The sequence below is a fragment of the Schistocerca piceifrons genome, chromosome 8, assembly GCF_021461385.2.
Source record: "Schistocerca piceifrons isolate TAMUIC-IGC-003096 chromosome 8, iqSchPice1.1, whole genome shotgun sequence".
Taxonomy (NCBI): Eukaryota; Metazoa; Arthropoda; class Insecta; order Orthoptera; family Acrididae; genus Schistocerca; species Schistocerca piceifrons.
Genome location: NC_060145.1, coordinates 225,064,299 through 225,084,129, shown reverse-complemented (window position 1 = coordinate 225,084,129; position 19,831 = coordinate 225,064,299). Strand labels below are relative to the sequence as shown.

The following is a 19,831-nucleotide window of genomic DNA, read 5'->3' as shown; positions in this document are numbered from 1 at the left end:
TTTCAGCCGTGAAAGAGTTGCATTCGGTAAAGGTCCGGCTGTGTGCCGATTTGGTTGTAAAGGTTGTTAAGTTACAGTAAATGACAATTAGAAGGAGAAACTGACCTCAACCTTTGGCCCCTTCGACAATCCAATTGCCCATTCCGCCCAGCGGGTTTAGCAGTCGTTTCAGGCACACGTTTGTTAGAAATGTTTTGTTCAGGATCACCAGTAGTATCACCCGTCACAGCATGTATCTTTCCCCCTGATTCACTATATATGTATATGATTAAAGTAGAAGCGTTATCCAATTCCCATACTTGTATATATGTATTACATATGGGGGAGAAGAAGGACGGAGGAAAAGAAGAGAAGGAAATCATGAGGTTTACCCATACATATTTAGCAGTTACGAAACATTGCGAGATGACTATTTAACTATAAATACGTAAATAAAATAATTAACAAACGTTTTTATTAATACGAAGAAGCAACATCTAGGAACCACAGGCAAATTTTCTTTCAGCTTATTTACCTCTCTAAAGCTATTACAAAAATTATTACTTATGAAAGAGTAAATTTACTAATAACCGGATGTTCGATACTTACGTCTGTTAATGAAATTGGCGCTGTGAACTCCCTCTGCCAGGTCCATGCATTGCGGGGAGCATCTCTCCTGTGCAGAGCTGCTGCCTGAGAAAATAAAAACAATTGTTTACTGAAGAGAATCAACTGCTCATGTCCAGATATAAAAAAGCAGTAACTCAAGCAGGCATGTTTTGAATTAGCGCCTAGGTAGTTTGTACATCCACAGTAAGGAAACCATATAATGTTGACGACGAGACCAATACAGAAAATACAAGTTCTGGACGTCATAACATGAAAAACCCTTGCAAGCATAGTTTCAGAGTAATACATATATATATATATATTATAATTGAGTTAAGGGATATAATGGTAAAATTGAGGGTGTCAGAATAGCATGGTGCAGCGAAGCTGGGAGAGAGTTATTATCCAGAACAATAATACGGCAAATCGTTGATGATTTTATCCAGTATTTCCAGAAGAAGTCATTTTCATTCCCCGTGCAACAACTGCTCCAGTGTCATACATTTTGGGGGGAATGAATAGCGGGCAGAGGTAGAACAGAACACAGCTGGTGATAGAGATTATTCTCAACGAGAAAATTTATTTGCTTTGGAACTATTTTTCGTCTAGAGACGCTGCGGTGTATGTGAGATGAAACCATTATCTTTATGCTGCTACAGTCAGCCAAATCGTTAGGTTGGGTATAGCATTAATGCTTCGTAGATTTTTATATGTATCAGAATAGTAACCCTTAATGATGTCAATTTAAGGCGATTAGAATTTTGTGGTTGATGTAACATACTAATGGTGTTTCTAGCATTGGTTTTCGGTTTTAGGACAACTTAATGATTTTCAAGGCTTCAGCGTATATTTTGGAAAAAGCTTGAGCAAATAGCCACCAAAAAACCTAGCGTTCTTTAGAATTCTCACTTGTCTACACATATCAAGTCTTTTCTTCGAGATCAGTTGTAAGGTTTTGTCAGGATTTCTATGGTCTCCTTTGATAGAAAACCGGAGAGGTGGTTATTGAGGAAGGTAGAGTATTTTCACTTTGTGGAAATTCGATAGGAATGATTGAAACGTGAAGTGAAAGCTTCAGGAAGTGCATCTTCTCAGATGTCTTCGGCGTGAGAATCTTCTCTCCATCTTCCTTAGCGAATTCACATATACTCTTCTTATGATGAATATTGAGGTATGCACTGATCAACCATAACATGATTACCACCTACCTAATAACCGGTATGTCTACCTTTGGCACTGATAACAGCGGGGACACGGCGTGGCGTGGAAGCAGTGAGGTCGTCGTAGGTCGCTACAGAAAGTTGGCATCACATCTGCAAACATAAGTAAATTCCGGAGGAGGGCTATGAACTCTGACGCCACGTTCAAACACAAACCAGATTTGTTCGACTGGGTTCCGATCTGGCAAGTTGGGGGACCAGCACATCAATTTGAACACGCCACTACGTTACTCTAATCACTCCATCACACGGCTGGCCTTGGGACATGGAGCATTATCTTGTTGAAAAACACCACTGCCTTCGGAAAACATGCAACCAGGGTACGATTCTCCTTGCTCATCATGGTGCCTTGCATGAGTTCCACTGTATCCATGAATGCCCAACTGAAGCGTTCCCCATAGCTTAATGGAGACGCAACGCTCTAACACTGCACCAATGTCCAGTGTCGATGGTCACGTGCCTGTTTCAGTCGTAGTTGTCGAAGTCCTGGTGTTAACATTGACACATGCATTGGTCGTCGGCTACGGTGACCCATTGTTTGGAGTTTTCAGTGCACTGTCTATTCAGACACACATGTACTCTGTCCGGCATTAATGTATGATGTTATTTCCTCCACAGTTCTCCTCCTGTCCTGTTTTACAGTCTGCCCAGCTTATGACGTCCGACATCTGTAATGAGGAATAGCCACCCAGCCCTCCGACGTCTGCTCGTGGTTTCACCTTGGTTTCGCCACGCACTGAAGACATTCACCACAGCACTTCTCGAACACAAGTCGTGCGGTTTCCGAAATGCTCGTGCCAAGCCTCCAGGCCATCGCAATCTGTCCTTGGTCAACTGAAGTTGATTGCGCGCCTTCCCAGTTTACTCACACACAGCACGGTCGCTGTTACTACATGCCCATGTGCGTGTTTAACTAGCAGTTATTCCCCGCCGATGACGCTGCTATCGCCTGGATTTTTTTTTATATCCGTAGTAGATGGGTTGTCATAATGTTCTGGCTGATCAGCGTATTTGCCACAAAAGTTACTCAAGCGTGCAAAGTCTCGTGTTCTGGTTGAGTTTATCTAACATGTCTGGTCATAACTGAGATCCTGAATGGTCAACCTTCACGGCGATATCACATTGAAGCAGAAGTGGTCAGTCTGCCTTCGCCAGTGGTAAGGCGAGCACATCTTGTTTATTTTCCCGCCTGTTGTGCTGCTTGCGAGCGAGCTCGCTTCCGTCTACGTCCACATAATGGTTTGTGTCCGTGTCGTATTAATCCACCATCTGATCGCCAAACCACGATTAAATTATCTTTTCCGTTGGAGCATGCAGGACCAAAAGCGTATGAAATGAACGGTTTTTGTTGGATAAAATGGGGCAGCCTCTTCAAGATAGTCTCAGGATTAATTTTTCTGTCATTAGTAGTACTGTGCATATTAGGATGGGGAATGAAGAGCTGTGCGTCAACGTTGTGCAGCGCCATGCCCACTATCTCTAGTTCGATACAATGACGGCCACATAGAGGCTGTCGTGATAGATCGAGCCGGTTTTGGCCACGGAACATTGAAGGTGTTTGAATTGTTAGAATTTCTGTTTGAGGTGTCATGGTCGCCTTTAAACCTTACAGCATTGACATGAGCTGCGTTGCTGAAACGTGGAAGACATTCGATACCTACCATGTCCTCAGTGGTGAATGTGAGATAAAAATTGAACGGAGGGAACAATTGCCTTCTTACTTGATTATTTCCGGCTGCAGCGCTGTCGACATATACACCAAGTCCGTTCGGAATGTCTCTGACGCAGACTGGTTCAGCAGCCGATCGGAGACGTCAATCTACCTATGGCACCCACTGTGTTACCTCTATCGTACACGTCTGCAACGGGGCTGCCCGCTATACCCTCTCTGAATCAGTCGACACTGGCGTCAACTCCTCTCAAAAACGAGATGGACGTTTTGCCTGTCTTTCCTACTCTGCCGTCGGCAGAAGTACTAACAGACGATGGCCGTCAGAAGCAACGGGACACCTCCTTTGTTGATCATGCAACTAACTGTACCGACCTCCACTGTTCTGCTGTCTTTCATATTGGACTACAGTTGTCTGCCATCCAAAATGGGACAGCATATTAGAAAGCAATGGACACCTCGGAAGCGTAAGAGACAATTTTGTCTCCCTTCTGATGACTGCTTCCATCAGATGAGTGGATGGGATGATGACCAGGATGATGCTCTGTCCTCCGACGCCTTGGTACCATACAACACGATGTCTCTCCCTCTCATTCAGCATACAAGTAAGGGCGCCAGCCTTCACCCACCTGCGTCTGATGCAGTTGCCCTCTTTTCTGTGTCTTATGCTACTTATGAGCACACCTCGCTATGCGTTGCAAAAAACGTCCCATTGATTCCGAGGATGGACGTTCTGGAGGTGTACAGGGTGATGGGGCCCTCTTGATAGTTTGGACTTCCTTTCTGTCAGAGTGATGCGCACTTCCACTGGGGCTGAGCAGGGAGCTCCCAATGCTTCTTCTATGTTTTCATCACCCGCCCAACTGGATATAGCTTTTCCAACCTATTGCATAGCCACAGTCAATGTCAATGCCATTTCCAAACGCCATAAGCTGGCATTACTCCATGAAATTCTACATGGTGCAGGTGATGACATTGCCCTCCTTCAGGAGTTGCTTGTTGCAGCTCTTTGTGCTCACCATGTCTTTAAATCAGACGACTTCTACGCTCCCCCACTAGTGGTAGGTGGCGATCCTCTTAGATGACATTATACACTCTGATGCAGTAGCCGATCTCCCAGACCCTCGAGATGTGGTTCTCACATTTGATGGCGTCAGGATGATCAACGTTTAAGCAGCATCTGTTTCAGGTCACCACCATGAACCTTCTACTTTCTCCTTCAGGGCGGTCACGCACCTCTTCCTGCGTTCTCAGACGACTTCAGCTCCACCAGGCGGCCAAAGACCAACTGTTGACTACTTTCCACGAGCGGCACTGGCTACAATTGTCCAGCGCCTCAGCCTTGTGGTCTCTTGGGGACATGTTCATGGAAATGCCCTAACATGGTGGGTCCTCTGCGCAAACCTTCCTCCACAAAGCCTTGACTTGATACAGAAGGGAGCTCACGCTGTGGAGGTGACGAATCCACGATTTCTACTTTACCGTTATCCAGGAATGTCATATGTCACTGTAATCGCCAGAGCATTAGGAAATGTTGAATCGTGCCAAAGCGCAACTCACTATACTCTCTCGACGCCACTTTAAAGTAACTACAGTCAGGTTGCACACACACGATGGGTTAGTGCAGGGGAGTCCGTATATGTACCACATGATAGCAGAAAAGTGCCATCATCGAAGGAATTTGGCTAATGTTCTTATGACAGACAATGGACAGTGTTTAGATACACAATGTGATAAAGAGTCTTCCCTACATGCACATTATCTTACACAGTCCTTTGTACATCACCAACCCACCAACAACGAGCAACCTGTCCACTGCCCTTAGCTCCTGGGGATGAAACGTTGGATCTGCTGGGCGATATGGTGGAGGACGAAGTCCATTATGCTAGCAAGGCGCGTTCTATAAAAAAGTCGCCGAGCTCTGACGGGCTCCCACGGTATTGGAAATTTCGTCACCTACTGGTGCCAGGTTGGACGGAAATTTGTCGAGACCTTCTGTTGCCCATTGTGCAGATTCCTGACGGTTTCCTCAGTCGTCCCTTATTCCCACTGATAAACTGGAATTATGATCATCGCTACATGACGTTTCTCAACAGCGACACAAAGATCTTCACTCAGCTATTGGATGTGTGGCTTAAACAGACAGCCCAGTACGAAGTTTCCCCAGGTCAAACATCTTTGGGTAGTACCAATAACATCCGCACTGTCCTCTGTCGCTCTCTCTCTTACCAAGCAATTATCCCGACTTGCGGTGTCTGCTGGTTAATCGTATGTGGCATGTTAGTTTTAAGGGGTGACCTGATACCCTTTCTGTCGCCAACTGTCCTCTGTCGCTATAATCACGGTTCTCTGTCGCTTGATCACGTTCATCGTTTGCATGGGCTTTTGGCTGCTCTAGGCTTCAGCTAGGCTTTTGATTGAGTTGATCAAATGGTTCATATGGCTCTGAGCACTATGGGACTTTACTTCTAAGGTCATCAGTCCCCTAGAACTTAGAACTACTTAAACCTAACTAACCTAAGGACATCACACACATCCATGCCCGAGGCAGGATTCGAACCTGCGACCGTGGCGGTCGCGCGGTTCCAGACTGTAGCGCCTTTAACCGCTTGGCCACCCCGGCCGGCTGGGTTGATCACAACTACTGGAAGGGGTGGTCTGCAGTATGGGACAGCCTTATACTACCGTCGAGGTCGTAAAATGTCTCCTTCGCGGAGCGACGTCCCGTGTACTCTACAATGGCTGTCTCACTATTCGAATCTTAATCCACAGTGCCTTGCTACAAAGTTGTCCGCTATCTACACTGTTGTAGTCTTCCGCCATGGAACCGTTGCTCTGTCAACGCCTGCCTGGGATGTCTCTCGGTGGACATGTCTTTAGCTGAACAGCTTACGCAGAAGATCTCGTCCTCTTTCTTCATAGCGCTGCTAAGATCAGCGAGTTTTAATATGGTTTACCACCTGCGGTGTAGCTTGTGGTAGCTGCTTCAATGTACATAAATCGAACGCTATGGCTATAGTAGGTGATCTGCGGTGCACTACTACCGTCAACTGCTGAGGCTTACTGGCGTAATTACGTGCTGGGCTCCTACATCATCGTTTACGAGCTCTTGATCTTATGCAATGGACGCAATATATTAATGAATTTTGGCGTCAAGTGTCCCCTATGTGAAAGAGACACTTCCCATTCATCCCTACATAGCCCGTTGTATAGTAGCAGCATTGGGCTCGCATGTTTGCCACGTCTTACTGTTCAAGTTTCGGTACGAGACCTTCACCCTCCGACGCTGCAGAGACGGTTTAGTCCTGCATCATGTCCGTGATAGGGCGAGAGCCTTCTTCATCAGCTTTCAAATGGTATGGTGGCGCCGTTGCCCCACGAGCCTAACCAGCCTGTTGTTGGAGACTCTTGCTCCACGCTTTCAATCCTTATCTAGCCTTAGGACATCCTGCTACCCATCTATTACTTTCGCTTTTTTTCGCACTCGAACTTAACTGTATCCGTGAAGCGCTAATGCCAATGCGCTTGGTGTCCACGAAGGTGATCTATGGCTGTCTGCAGCAGAACACGACAGTGGATGTGGCAGAATGGAAGCAGTCCCACGACGCTTGGAGCGCCGTCTGGCGATCCGTGTGCACTCCTTATCTCAGTACTGACGTCCTATACGCCTCGTACCTTATGGTCGATAGGAGGAAGGTGTGCCTGTCACGGTCACACTTCCAAGGGATTCACGTTGCAGTCACTCCACTGTGTCGCCTGTGGTGTTCCGGACAGTGACTAGCATCGCCTGGTGTGGGGATCGGCGATAGGTGTCTGGATCTCGGTGCGACAGATACTGGCCTTTATTACCTGTGCGACTCCTCATCAAATATTTCCTCTCCTGGTCCTCTTTCTGGACTCAGAACTCCATGGACTCGGGACAAGCGATTACGAACTCCTTGGGTTTGTGGAGACTCACTTCATTACTTCTTTGCTGATGGCAAGGAAAACGTCCTTAATTTGGGACTTCCTTAGTGACCAACATTTTGTAGTTGCGCAATCCCAATAATTTTTCTGTGTGTGTGTGTTTTTTCTAGTACTGCTTTTAACACACTCTGGAGTTGGACTGTTACTGCACTGAGCAGTTGATTCACGCATTTTCCACTGCTCATTACGATGGACCTCTGGCCACTGGAAAGGTCTTCTCCCAGAAAATATGCATCAATAGTCTCACCGAGTGTACGAATTGAGGTTCCCTCCTCCTCGCGATGCCAGTTTCCTGCTACGCATATTAGTGTAACAAAAAAAAGGAAAAAAAAAAACAAAACAAAACAAAAAAAACCTTGTGTCATTGATATACTTTGTAATTCTGCTCCTCGTCCCCTACACTTTCCTTGTTTGCAGTTGAGACAGGAGATGGTGGCTACGCCTCGGGTTGCGGCCCATGCCGACTTTTACCCCGTCCCTCCCTTCAGGCGGCGGAAATGTTCCACTGGAGAAAAGAAAAGTGGTTAGCACACTGGACTCGAATTCTGGAGTCACACAGCTTTGATTTAGGTTTCCAGCCGGCCGGGGTGGCCGAGCGGTTCTAGGCGCTACAGTCTGGAACAGCGCGACCGCAATGGTCGCAGGTTCGAATCCTGCCTCGGGCATGGATGTGTGTGATGTCCTTAGGTTGGTTAGGCTTAAGTAGTTCTAAGTTCTAGGGGACTGATGACCTTAGAAGTTAAGTCCCATAGTGCTCAGAGCCATTTAGGTTTCCGGTGATTTCCAAAAGTCGCTCCATTCAATCCCCGTGATCTTTATGTAGAAAAGACACAGCCGACTTCCTTCCCCATCCTTGAAATATTCGAAGCTTATGATCTCTAATACCACAATGTCGGCGGGTCGTGAAGCCCTAATGTACAGTCCTTCCTGCAGCGATATGACGACTGAAGAGACCTAAGTGCTTGTCCAACGTAGTACTTGCATTCAGCATGCCGCGGAAACGCTTCCGGAGGGACACTGCAACGACTGTTGATGCTCATTGCTCACAAATATGCATCTTCAATGCAAATATACTCATGTTCAGAAAAAAGCACAATACCTTGAACGAATAGAGTTAGGGCGTTCAAATTCACAAGACATGTACATTAGTATATTCTGCGGAAATGATTAGCATTTCAGTCACCTCCATTCAGCGTGTGTAAAAAAAAAAACAAAAAATGGTTCAAATGGCTCTAAGTGTTATGGGACTTAAGTTCGAAGGTCATCAGCCCCTAGAACTTAGAACTACTTAAACCTAACCAACCTAAGGACATCACACACATCCATGCCCGAGGCAGGATTCGAACCAGCGACCGTTGTGGTCGCGCGATTCCAGACTGTAGCGCCTAGAACCGCTCGGCCACCCCGGCCGGTAGCATGTGTCATCTTATCTCGTAGGCACTGGGGCGGCCATGGGCTCTGATGACTTGCTCCATATGTGAAGACATCGACGTGTATAAGGCGCGAATGGCGCCCTGTGCTATAGCCATCCATGCTGCCTTCACCCTGTTACAGAGTTCGTCTTTGGTGGTTGGCAATGTGTCACAGCACTGCACCAGACATTCACCATATCCCAAAAATTTTCCATTGGCGACAAGTCTGGTGATCTTGCAGGCCACAGCAAAAGGCTGATATCCTGTGACACCAATAAGACACGGATCATGCACCAACATGTAGTCGTGCATTCTCCTGCTGAAAAATGGTATGTGGGGTGTTGAGCAGAAAGGGTGTGGCTACAGGTCGCAGGATGTCAGTCGCGTAGGTCACACTGGTCATAGTGCCCTGGACACGTTCGAAGTGTGATGTGTGGCTGTACCCAAGAGCACCCCACGCCATAAGGCCGTGAGTTGACGCTGTATGTCTTGTGCGAATGCAGTCACAGTGATGCCGTACACCTTGTCTGCGGCGAACCTAAATGTGGCCATCATTTTCAAACGAACCGCACCTGGATTCGTTGTTCCACACACCATTGCCATCTAGTATCTATCTGCACATTTGGCAAAGGCAGGCGGAGAAGCGGACAATGCACACGTAACCTATGCCGTAATAAACGACGACGGACTGTCACACCTCATCGTGTATGATGTATTGCACTGTTCCGCTGTTGCGATGGAGCCGAGAATAACACAGATCTGTCCTGCAACGCCATTCGAATTCTCTGCCCCATCTCGTCGTATTCTTCAGCTCTCCGAGAACCATTCTTCAGTCACCCGTTGCACTTGCCGAAACACTTCATCCCACACCAGCAGCAAATTTCCGAATGGCTGGATCATATTCTCTCATGCCAATAATGCGTCCGCTTTCAAACTCACTGACTTAACTGTTCACACATACGTCTGCGAGGCGTCCTGTACGTCTACTAAAGTCACACTGACCCGTTACCTCTGTTTTATAGCGACAACGGGAGCCGCAGGAAAATTTTACTGGTAGATGGTGTTGGGCCGCGATATCGATGTTGACCTTGAACCCACGGGCCGACACGTTTCAAATGCTAATCCTCTCTGCAGAACATATTTATTTACATGTCTTGTGAATACGAACGGCCTATCTCTATTAGTTCAAGGTATTCTGATTTTCCTGAACATGTGTGTACTATGCCGCTGAGACTGGTTTACATTGGTTCTTTACATTCAACCACTGATCTCGGCAACAGAAGATTAATATTTATACTGTCATACCTCTACAGGAACTACCACCTCTGCCCAGGACTGTAGTTATGAAATTCGACCTCTGTTAGAATCTGCTTTTACTGAAACCTACCTCTAAAGGGCGTTCAAAATGAAACGAACCGGAAGCGTATTAGCAGAAGCCAATACCTGTATGTCAGAAGTATTGACCCTGGCTGTTGAGACACTTGTCCCACTGTGACAAAAGGTGGTGAATGGCTGTCTCATAAAATTCCCGGGGCTGTGATGCTAACCGTTTCCGCACGTATAGCCTTTAAAGTCTACTGTCTGTGCTGAGTTAACAGCATGCCTTTATAGCTGATGCTTTTAGAGAATTTTTTTTAATAAATCGTCATGGAATAGATCATCAAATTATATTTTCCGTAATTTATGAGATGTATGGGGTTTGATCAGAAGACGTGGACACAAACATATCGCCGCTGCTAGTTATTAATGCTATGGGAGAGAAAAGGCACAGTAAGACAAAGGTAGGCCGTGGTGATTATTTGTGACGTTTCAAAAGGGCCTATTTGAATTTTTCTCGATATAGCGACTGCTTGAAAAGGTCTAGAGCAAATCATTGTATCATACTGTTGAAACTGCGCAATATTTCTACCAGATAACTGATCGTCATCTTCAGATGCTATTGTGGCTAGCCATTGCAGCTTGCCAATTTACACGCTAGTTCGCCGGCAAAAATGAAGCTTCCACGAGATGGGGCTGTAAAACCATCGCCCTTTGCGTTCGTATCCAGAGCCGCAGCCGAGAAAGAAAAAGGCAATGGTGTCGAGCTTCACTGTCCTGGCTTAGATTTCTCGTCTGTGTAATCTCGTAGAATGTCTGGGGCCTATAGTGCCATACCGCCCATGGTGAACAGAAAACAAAGTACATTTCGCGAAAATTGTGATGGATCAGTACTACAGTGAAACGGAGAAAAGGTATGCCAATTAGTTTTGGATGTGTGGGATATCTTCGAAGGCAGTATGAACTGCAAAACGTGATCAACATGCTCGATTTTATGTGTGGAGAGGGTATGTGTGCAAGAGAAAAGATGTTTCTAAACATCTGGTGGTTGGGGCTATGTGAGGACTACGCTGTCGTGATATGAAATACTATTGCTATGCCTTCAGCTTATATTTATAAAACAAAAATCACGCTTTAGTTTCCAGTAATTTCTTAATTTGTTGCACTGCTGAATTATTTGGTGATGAAGCTTTAGGCTCCGAAACCGGTCTTGCTGTAAATGAAGAAACTACTGACTACTGAAGATGATGTTTTATACTATGAATACGTTCGTCTGATCAAATATTTTGTGCCTTTATATCAAAAAAGTTTGACTGTTTTTAACTTGTGCTGGAGATTAAACGTCAGTATTCCCTACAGCGTGCCGCATGATTTCGGAAAACGGACAATAAATCAAGGCATAGCTAAGGTGAAATACGAACATGAGTGTAGTTAGCACCACGGTGTAACGCTTGAAGCATCGGGATTCAACAGTATACTTACAAAATTCTGCCCCCACATAGACTGTCCGGACACTGATGGGTTAGGTTCTATAGCTAAAATCCGCTTGCTGATTGTTTTAACTTTTGAAGACTTCAGACCGTTCCATTGAAGGTATATGCATGTATCTATACGTTAAGTCACCTGAGCTCTTAGTCTCAAACATTTGCGGAATCATTCAAAATATCGTAATTTTGTTTGCAATCACCTGAACACTTAACAGGTCTTCAGCGAATGACGTCTGGCCGTTTTTCATAAGGGTACTGATTACACTGATATCATTATCAACATCAATTTTCAAACAGACTTACACTGAGGTGCCAAATTCATTGGACACTTCCTACTGTAGTGTCAGATCTCCTTTTGAGGCGTAGTGCAATGACTCTATGTAGCATGGACTCAACAAGTCGTAGGAAGTCCCCTGTAGAAATAAGCCACGCTGCCTCTATAGCCGTCCCCCCCCCCCCCCCCCCCCGTTCATGTCCAATAAGTTTTCTATGGCATTCATATAGGGCCATGTGCCATGCGGGTGGCGAGATCATTCTCTCGAAGTGTCCAGCATATCTTTCAAACGAGTGTCGCATAATTGTGGCCGGATAACTTGGCACAATCTCATCCATAAAATTTCCGTCGTTGTTTGGGAACATGAAATCCATGAATGGATGCAAGTGGTCTCCAAGTAGCCGAACATAACCATTTCCCGTCAACGGTTCAATTGGACCAGACGACCCAGTCCGTTCCATGTGAACAGAGCCCACACCATTATCGGGCTACCACCAACTTCTACAGTTCATTGTTGACAACTTGGTTCCACAGCATCGTGTCGTCTGCTACAGACTCGAACCCTACCATCAGCTCTTACCAACTGAAATGGGGACTCATCTGATTGGCCACAATTTTCCATTCGTTTAGGGTCCAGCCTGATATGGTCAGGAGCCCAGGAGGGGCGCTGCAGGCGGTGTTGTACTGTTAGCAACGTCACTCGCGCCAGTCGCTTCCTGCTATAGCCCATAAACGCAGATTTCGCCACACTCCCCTAACGGATACGTTCGTCGAATGGCCCGCGTTCATTTCTGCGGCTATTTCATGAAATGTTGCTCGTGTGTCAGCATTGACAACTCCACGCAAATGCCGCGGCTTTCGGTAGTCAAGTGTTGGCTATCGGCATCAGCGTTGTCCGTGGTGAGATGTAATGTATGAAATGCGGCGCTATAGGCACACTTTTGACAAAGTGGATCTTGGTATATTGAATTCCATAGAGATTTCCGAAATGGAATGTCCTTTGCGTCCAGCTCCAAGTATGTACATGTGCATGTCGTTGTCGCATGACTTCTTTTCTTCTCAGTGTATGGTACTTTTTGGTACTAGAACCGTATACCTAGAAGAGACAAATTAAATGACGTTTTAAGGTTCAAAATGCGATTAGTAGTTTCAGTGTGGTTACAATATTTACAGTATGGCATTATTCTAATTTGAACATAAAATCGTTTGCTCTATGACGCAGATAATAGCGATTTCTTACTTAACAAGAAAATATGTCATGTCGGATAACGGTATAAAAGGTGTACAGAAGAATTATAGCCTTCACCGTGGCTATTCCATTCAAGCGTGTCGAGTCGTGGTTTACTTGGCTATAGTACAAACATCTTGCGCAAACCAAGAGAGCTTTTATGGGATACTTCCTTCTTGAGATTGCAAAAGGAAAGCAAAGAGAACAGATTAGTTGTATGCACGAAGATATCCGAACACATGATGTCCAAAAAGAATGAACTTATGTCGCATGTACCAAAAGTAATTAGGGGAAGGGCACTGGAATACTAGACAGAGGCTAAGGTGCACCGTGCGAGATCAGTGAAACAGGTGTTCTGGCAGCTGTTGCTCGGAATGCGAATGGTACCTTCAGAGAAACTACGACTGCTTCTGTATTAAGTCAGACCAACATTATTCAAATTTAGCGCGCCAACAGCGCCCATCTTTACCATGTTCACTTCACTAACAGATTAATTGGTGGGCTTGTGGTACACGCATGGAATTCTGTCGATCGTTTCTGATGCGACCTAAGCACAGAAGAATTTTTCTTCAAAGAGTCCTCATTATAAAAATACCTTTACAAATCATGGAAATGAGTGTTGAAAATATATATTATTGGGACGCTTAAAATCTACACAGGCTGATAAATGTTAGACATCACAGGCTGTGTGATGGCAACGTTTAGTGTGGGATTATTCAAGAATGTGATTGGTCCTTGCTTCATCGAAGATACCTTAACGAACTGGAGATGACGTCCAATTTCCTAGCGGAATGCTACCGGCTCTCCTAGACCAAGTGAAGTTCGAAATGTATAGAGGAATGTGGTAACCGATTCACTATTGCCTTGTGGCCACGGAAGCGCTAACTTAGTTTTTTCCTGGTGGCTGCGTAGTACATGAAAGCGTCATCAGTGGTCAGCACGTTCACCTGATTTGTCGGTACTGCAACTTTTTCTCTGGTGTAAACTCAAAAATGAAGCTTATTCGTAAGTGCGAAATACTCCACAGGATTGAAGAGAATGTATTGTTGCAGTATGTATAATGATGCTGATGGAATTTCATGTCAGCCCAGAAGTATTTACACCACCGTCTGCCAAATTGTATTGCAGCCGACGATAGATTTTTAGCACTTTTAATTATATATATATATATATATATATATATATATATATATATATATATACTTTATTATTACGTACATATATATATATATATATATATATATATATATATATATATATATATACGTAATAATAAAGTATATATATACAATTAAAAGTGCTAAAAATCTATCGTCGGCTGCAATACAACTTGGCAGACGGTAGTGTAAATACTTCTGGGCTGACATGACATCCGGAACAGCAACAAAAGGATATCGCAAAAGAATCTGGTAATAAACACCTTATTATATATATATATGGAATTATATATATATATATATATATATATATATATATATATATATATATATATATATATATATATATGGAATAATAAGGTGTTTATTACCAGATTCTTTTGCGATATCCTTTTGTTCCTGTTCCGGATGTAATTTTGTGACGTAAACGTAAACATTTCATCACTATTCCGTTATTTTAAGTGGACTTTCTTAGCTGAGTACAGTGTAAAACGACGGTCCCGTAGAAGGAAACCGCTTGCCCACAACACTAATTGCTTCCATATTCAAAACAGATTAATCCGGTTCTAAATATTGTAATTTCTCCGGAACTGCTAATCGGATTTTCAAGAGCGAAACGCCGTTGAATTTGTTCCTTTTAGAACTAGTATACCAGCATCAGAGGGAACTATAGTTATATTTGAAAAATCTTATACCAATATCTCTGTAATCAATATAGCTATGAAAAGAGGCTTACCGTGATTTACTGACAACTTCTGCAGACTTCCTGCAAGGGAACGATTAATTGCGATATCATAAACGGTATCAGAAGTCAATTGATGGAACATCCTGTATATTAACCAGTAAAGAACAATGTAATTCCTTCGTTCGTCATCCATGTTTACACTCTCTTCATCTTCAATCATCTATGCGCAGAAGTGTCTGACAGCTTCCCACTGCTATACCTTCTTTATTGTCCTCGTGCTCTATTACGGCGAAACCACTTTGCTGGGTTCGTGGCCCTCCGTCCAGCAACTGAAGATTCCAGTGACTCCGAAACAATAAATTTTCCATGTGCGACGTATGGTACCTAACAATCAATCCTGTCAAAACTCTCGCAATAATTATAGGACGACCCACATGAGTCCTCTTTGAAAGCACAAAGGCATCTCACCCAACGTCCTAAAATACTAAAATACCTGTCTATCTTTCAACTGTGAACTAATTTGTAATTCCACTAGGTTACTCTGTGGCAAAAACAGGTTAAAATTGCAAACTGGTTCATAATGGAGACCACTTCCTTCCACCGTATCTACAAAGTTCTTATATGACCAATCTTTACCTTTGGCATTGTTGCTAGGATTTCTGGCCACCTTCCAATATCCCACTCTTTACAAGAAAAAACTCTTACATTCCACATTCATCTACATTCCTGTGAATGTACCCGTCATCATCTAATTGAACTGCCAGCACTCCTCAAGTTCCTAGAACAACTCCAAAAATCCTATACATCTCAAGGTGTTAATCCTACCAATACCAATGCATTTTCCATAAAGCGCGTTACCAAAGGGTGTGCATACTTTATAGTCCAAGAAAAGTAAAATTCGTTAACTGTTGTTTATTTGTGTTAACAGCATTCTCTTTAAAGAGGAAATGGTGTGTACTTAGGGTCCAGAACATCTAAATGTTGCTTAGCACCCTCTTAGTGATATTAAGGCACTGTGAGTAAAATGTATTAACAACGGAACTATGACCACAAAAAAAATTTAAAATGAAAATTTCGGTAATTGTTGCTGACTTTTACTCATAGCATACTTTTTAAATAAGTATTAATGTGTAAGTAAGGTCCTCAGCTTGAAAATATTCAGTATGGCCATCTTTGGGAAGAGTGATATTTGCCAGTAAGAATTAGATTCGTGGATTAAGTGTAACTGAAAAATTTTAGATATTTCTGGAATCTGGTAGAACAGTTCGTTAAAGACAACAAACATTTCTTCTAGATTTATAAAATACAAAAAAAGCGATTACATGACAATTTTGCAAAAGATAGGCATGAAGTACACCCCCACCCCCCACCCCCCTCCTGACAGTATTGCGAGAATTAATAAACAAAATACCATAATACCATACAGTCCCCACTCCTCAACCAAACCGCACCCCTCTCTCACACTGGTATCATATACTTCATTCTCTTCATATCCACCAACTTCAAACCCTATTACAAGGTTATGTTAAGAAACCCCCACTTTCTGATTCAGAATTACTTAAATAAATGTTTACTTCAACTCTGTTACAGTCCTCCTCATTCCATTCTTCGCAGAAAATCGAGGTTGTCTTACCAACTCCAGTAACTCCCAAAACACACCCCCTATTGCCACTCAGGATTCAACACCCAGATGCAGCTCAGTATCTAAAATTAAGAGTAGCAGCTACTCACTCATCTGCAGCGGAATACATGAAGCTCTGAAAGCCACCAAATGAATTGTGTTACTATACTACTTCAGTTCATAAAATTAAGCCCTTTTGCACACCGTAAGTATTAAAATCTGTGTTCCCGGAAGAATGATAGAGTGGTGGCCGATATCACACCTCCATCATCTTCCATTGATTCATCTTTCGTCAATACCGTGTAAAGTACTCGTTAGGAATACTAAGTGTGTGCTGAATGACAGGTGTTTCTGTGTGTCTTGCCCATAAAACTAAAATTTCTGTTTTTAATTTCATTTTACTGTAATATTTGGTGGCCTTTCAATCAATTATTTAACTTTTCACATGGAATATCACTCCAGCATACCATCTGACATTCAAATTTATTTTATTTATCATTCTTTTCACCGAATGAAGAATCAGTGGGAACCACGATTTTCGGAATACTTCACGGCATAGAGGTCTTTTAGTATAACGAAAATCATATTGATCATACACTGTTCTAAACTGTGTGAAATTATTATCTTCCCTTACTTTGATCTGCGGATAACTCGACATATACCTTATTATGTTACGAATCATTTTACTGAATTATTTTTCCATTGTGAAGCATATGATTCCTAATATCTCAAATTCGTGGAGTATCTCTAAACTCAATAGAATTGTTCAAAACTGCGAAATATGGAAAACTACTGGGGATATTATGAATTAATTTATGATTTGATTAATAAAGTATTTTCCGGTTTCTAGCCGTATCAAGTGCTTAGCTGCCCACGAGCTCGCCGCCCGCTATAGCCGAGCGGTTCTAGGCCCTTCAGTCCGGAACCGCGCTGCTGCTACGACGCAGGTTCGAATCCTGCCTCGGACATGGATGTGTGTGATGCCCTTGGGTTATTTAGGTTTAAGTAGTTCTGAGTCTAGGGGACTGATGAGCTCAGAAATTAAGTCCCACAGTGCTTAGAGCCATTTGAACCCACGAGCTTTCGGTATAGATTTCCTCTGCCATTGTCAAGTGCTTATTATTTATTTATTAATATCGTAATATGGGTTTGTGGTCAGTATGGTGACATTTTCTATAATACAGTGTTAATAACTGTACACTTGTAAGAACCCAGGTATTATTTCTAATCACTCTTATCTACCGGAAAGGAAAATCAGTGCAAAAGAAATAAGCATAATAAGTGGGACACTGTTGTGAAACTGGTATGGTAAATAATGCTAATTACATATTCTGGTAATTAAATTTCACAGAGACAGATGAAAATCGAAAGTCGTAGAATGAACGGAACGTCCCGCTCATTGTCTCTGTTTAGCAAGGCGATCACCCGACAGTCATATCTTCCTAATGTCTTGTATTTATGGCACGTGAACTTCAGAAAAACTCAAATGCACTGTGCAAGCCGGTGGTGGCTCCATAATGGTCTGGATATTCTGGTCCAGTCGAACCGATCATTGACTGGAAATGGCTATGCTCGGCTACTTGGAGACCATTTGCAGCCAGTCACGTCCTCAAAATTCGACAGTATTTTTCTGGGTGAAAGTGTTCCACGTCACTGGGCCACTTTTGCTAACGACTGTTTAAATGAACATTCTGGACAATTCGAGTGAAAGATTTGGCCACCCAGATCGCCCGACATGAACCCTATCGATCATTTATGGGACATACTCAAGAGTCATTTCGAGCAGCCGGCCGATGTGACCGAGCGGTTCTAGGTGCTTCAGTCCGGAACCGCGCAGCTGCTACGGTCGCAGATTCGAATTCTCCCTCGGGCATGGATCTGTGTGATGTCCTTAGGTTAGTTAGGTTTCAATAGTTCTAAGTTCTAGGGGACTGATGACCTCCGATGTTAAGTCCCATAGTGGTCAGAGCCATTTGAACCATCATTTAGGGCACAAAATCCTACAGCGGCAGCACTTTCACAGTTACGGAAGGCTACTGAAGGCAGCATAGCTCAGTATATTTGCAGGGCATTTTCAACGACTTGAGTCCATGTCGCGTCGAGATGATGCACTACTCTCCTAAGAAGGAGGTGCGACACCATATCAGGTCTCCCATGGCTTTTGTCGCCGCGGTGTATATTAAGTGTGGAAGACTGTAAATCGGTAGATCGAGTCGTGTTTTGGTCATTGTTCTTTCTCGTTTTATTCGAATACCCCGTCATCTAAACATAAAATTAATGAATTATATGCTAATGAAAATACACTATTAGAATTTTTATAAAAAAAGCGTGTCTTGTTAGTTCTAATTACGAAGATCTAGTTCTGTTTGGAAACAATATTTCTTAGTTACGTTTCTTTTATAAAAGATTGTATCACTAATAAATTACAAAAACATTTCTTTTACCCTTCACGGAAGCGTACACAGAACATGCACCCTTGCTTGAAAATTTGATTTCACCAAGTGTCGAATCCATTTCCCCATGCAGTAGGTGAGCACACTAGTTCCTTGTCGAAATAACATCACATTAGCTAAGCATTCTTATGCCGGTAGCAAAATTTCAAAATCTATCTTTGTCGAGTATTTTTGAGAGTTGCACCGAAATGGTTTGGGAGAGGTATACTGGGTTCCTGAACTTCACACACCATGAATATAAATCGTTACAAGAAACTGATTGCTATGGGGTGCCCTTGTAAGCCAAACATAAAATGTAGTCGAAGCAGAGATTCATTTCCCGCCGACAGTTTTCGTAGAGGGGACTTACCGACAAAGGCCGCGAGCACGACGACGAGGAGTGTTTTCTGCATGGCGGACTACAGCCCGAGTCAGAAACGTCACCCTTTATGTACCAGCCGATACCCCCGGCTAAGGAAACAAGAGTAAGTTGTTAATGAAGGTAACAGCGATAGCTGTTAATCGTCTGGGCGCCCGTCAGATTACCAATTTAGCATATGTATCTGCTAATTACACTATAGACTTTTACACGCATCGCATGTTAATGACCAGGGAAGGGAAACTACATCGGGGGATTGCTTAAACTGTTGTCAGTTTGTTTCAAACGTGGTTACGACAGCGGCCAGCGATAGCAAGGCGAAATGCTGCTGTTGACTACAGACATATTCAAGGTCGAATCAAGGTCAATGCGACGCAAGCGGTAGTATGCGGTGCC

The 19,831-nt window shown here is 43.6% G+C and overlaps 1 protein-coding gene across 1 annotated transcript in view; it reads right to left on the bottom strand.

The window, feature by feature from the left end:
• LOC124711870 (cell wall protein DAN4-like) overlaps positions 1 to 19,516 on the bottom strand; it is a 35,861-nt gene extending 16,345 nt beyond the window's left edge. Inside the window, exons 1-2 of the mRNA XM_047242108.1 lie at positions 19,427 to 19,516; positions 589 to 672 (exon numbers count right to left, since the gene is read on the bottom strand). Coding sequence (XP_047098064.1) covers positions 589 to 672; positions 19,427 to 19,469 — 127 coding nt within the window. The 5' untranslated portion in view covers positions 19,470 to 19,516. The remainder of the gene's footprint in view (positions 1 to 588; positions 673 to 19,426) is intronic.
• Positions 19,517 to 19,831: the final 315 nt, after the last annotated feature.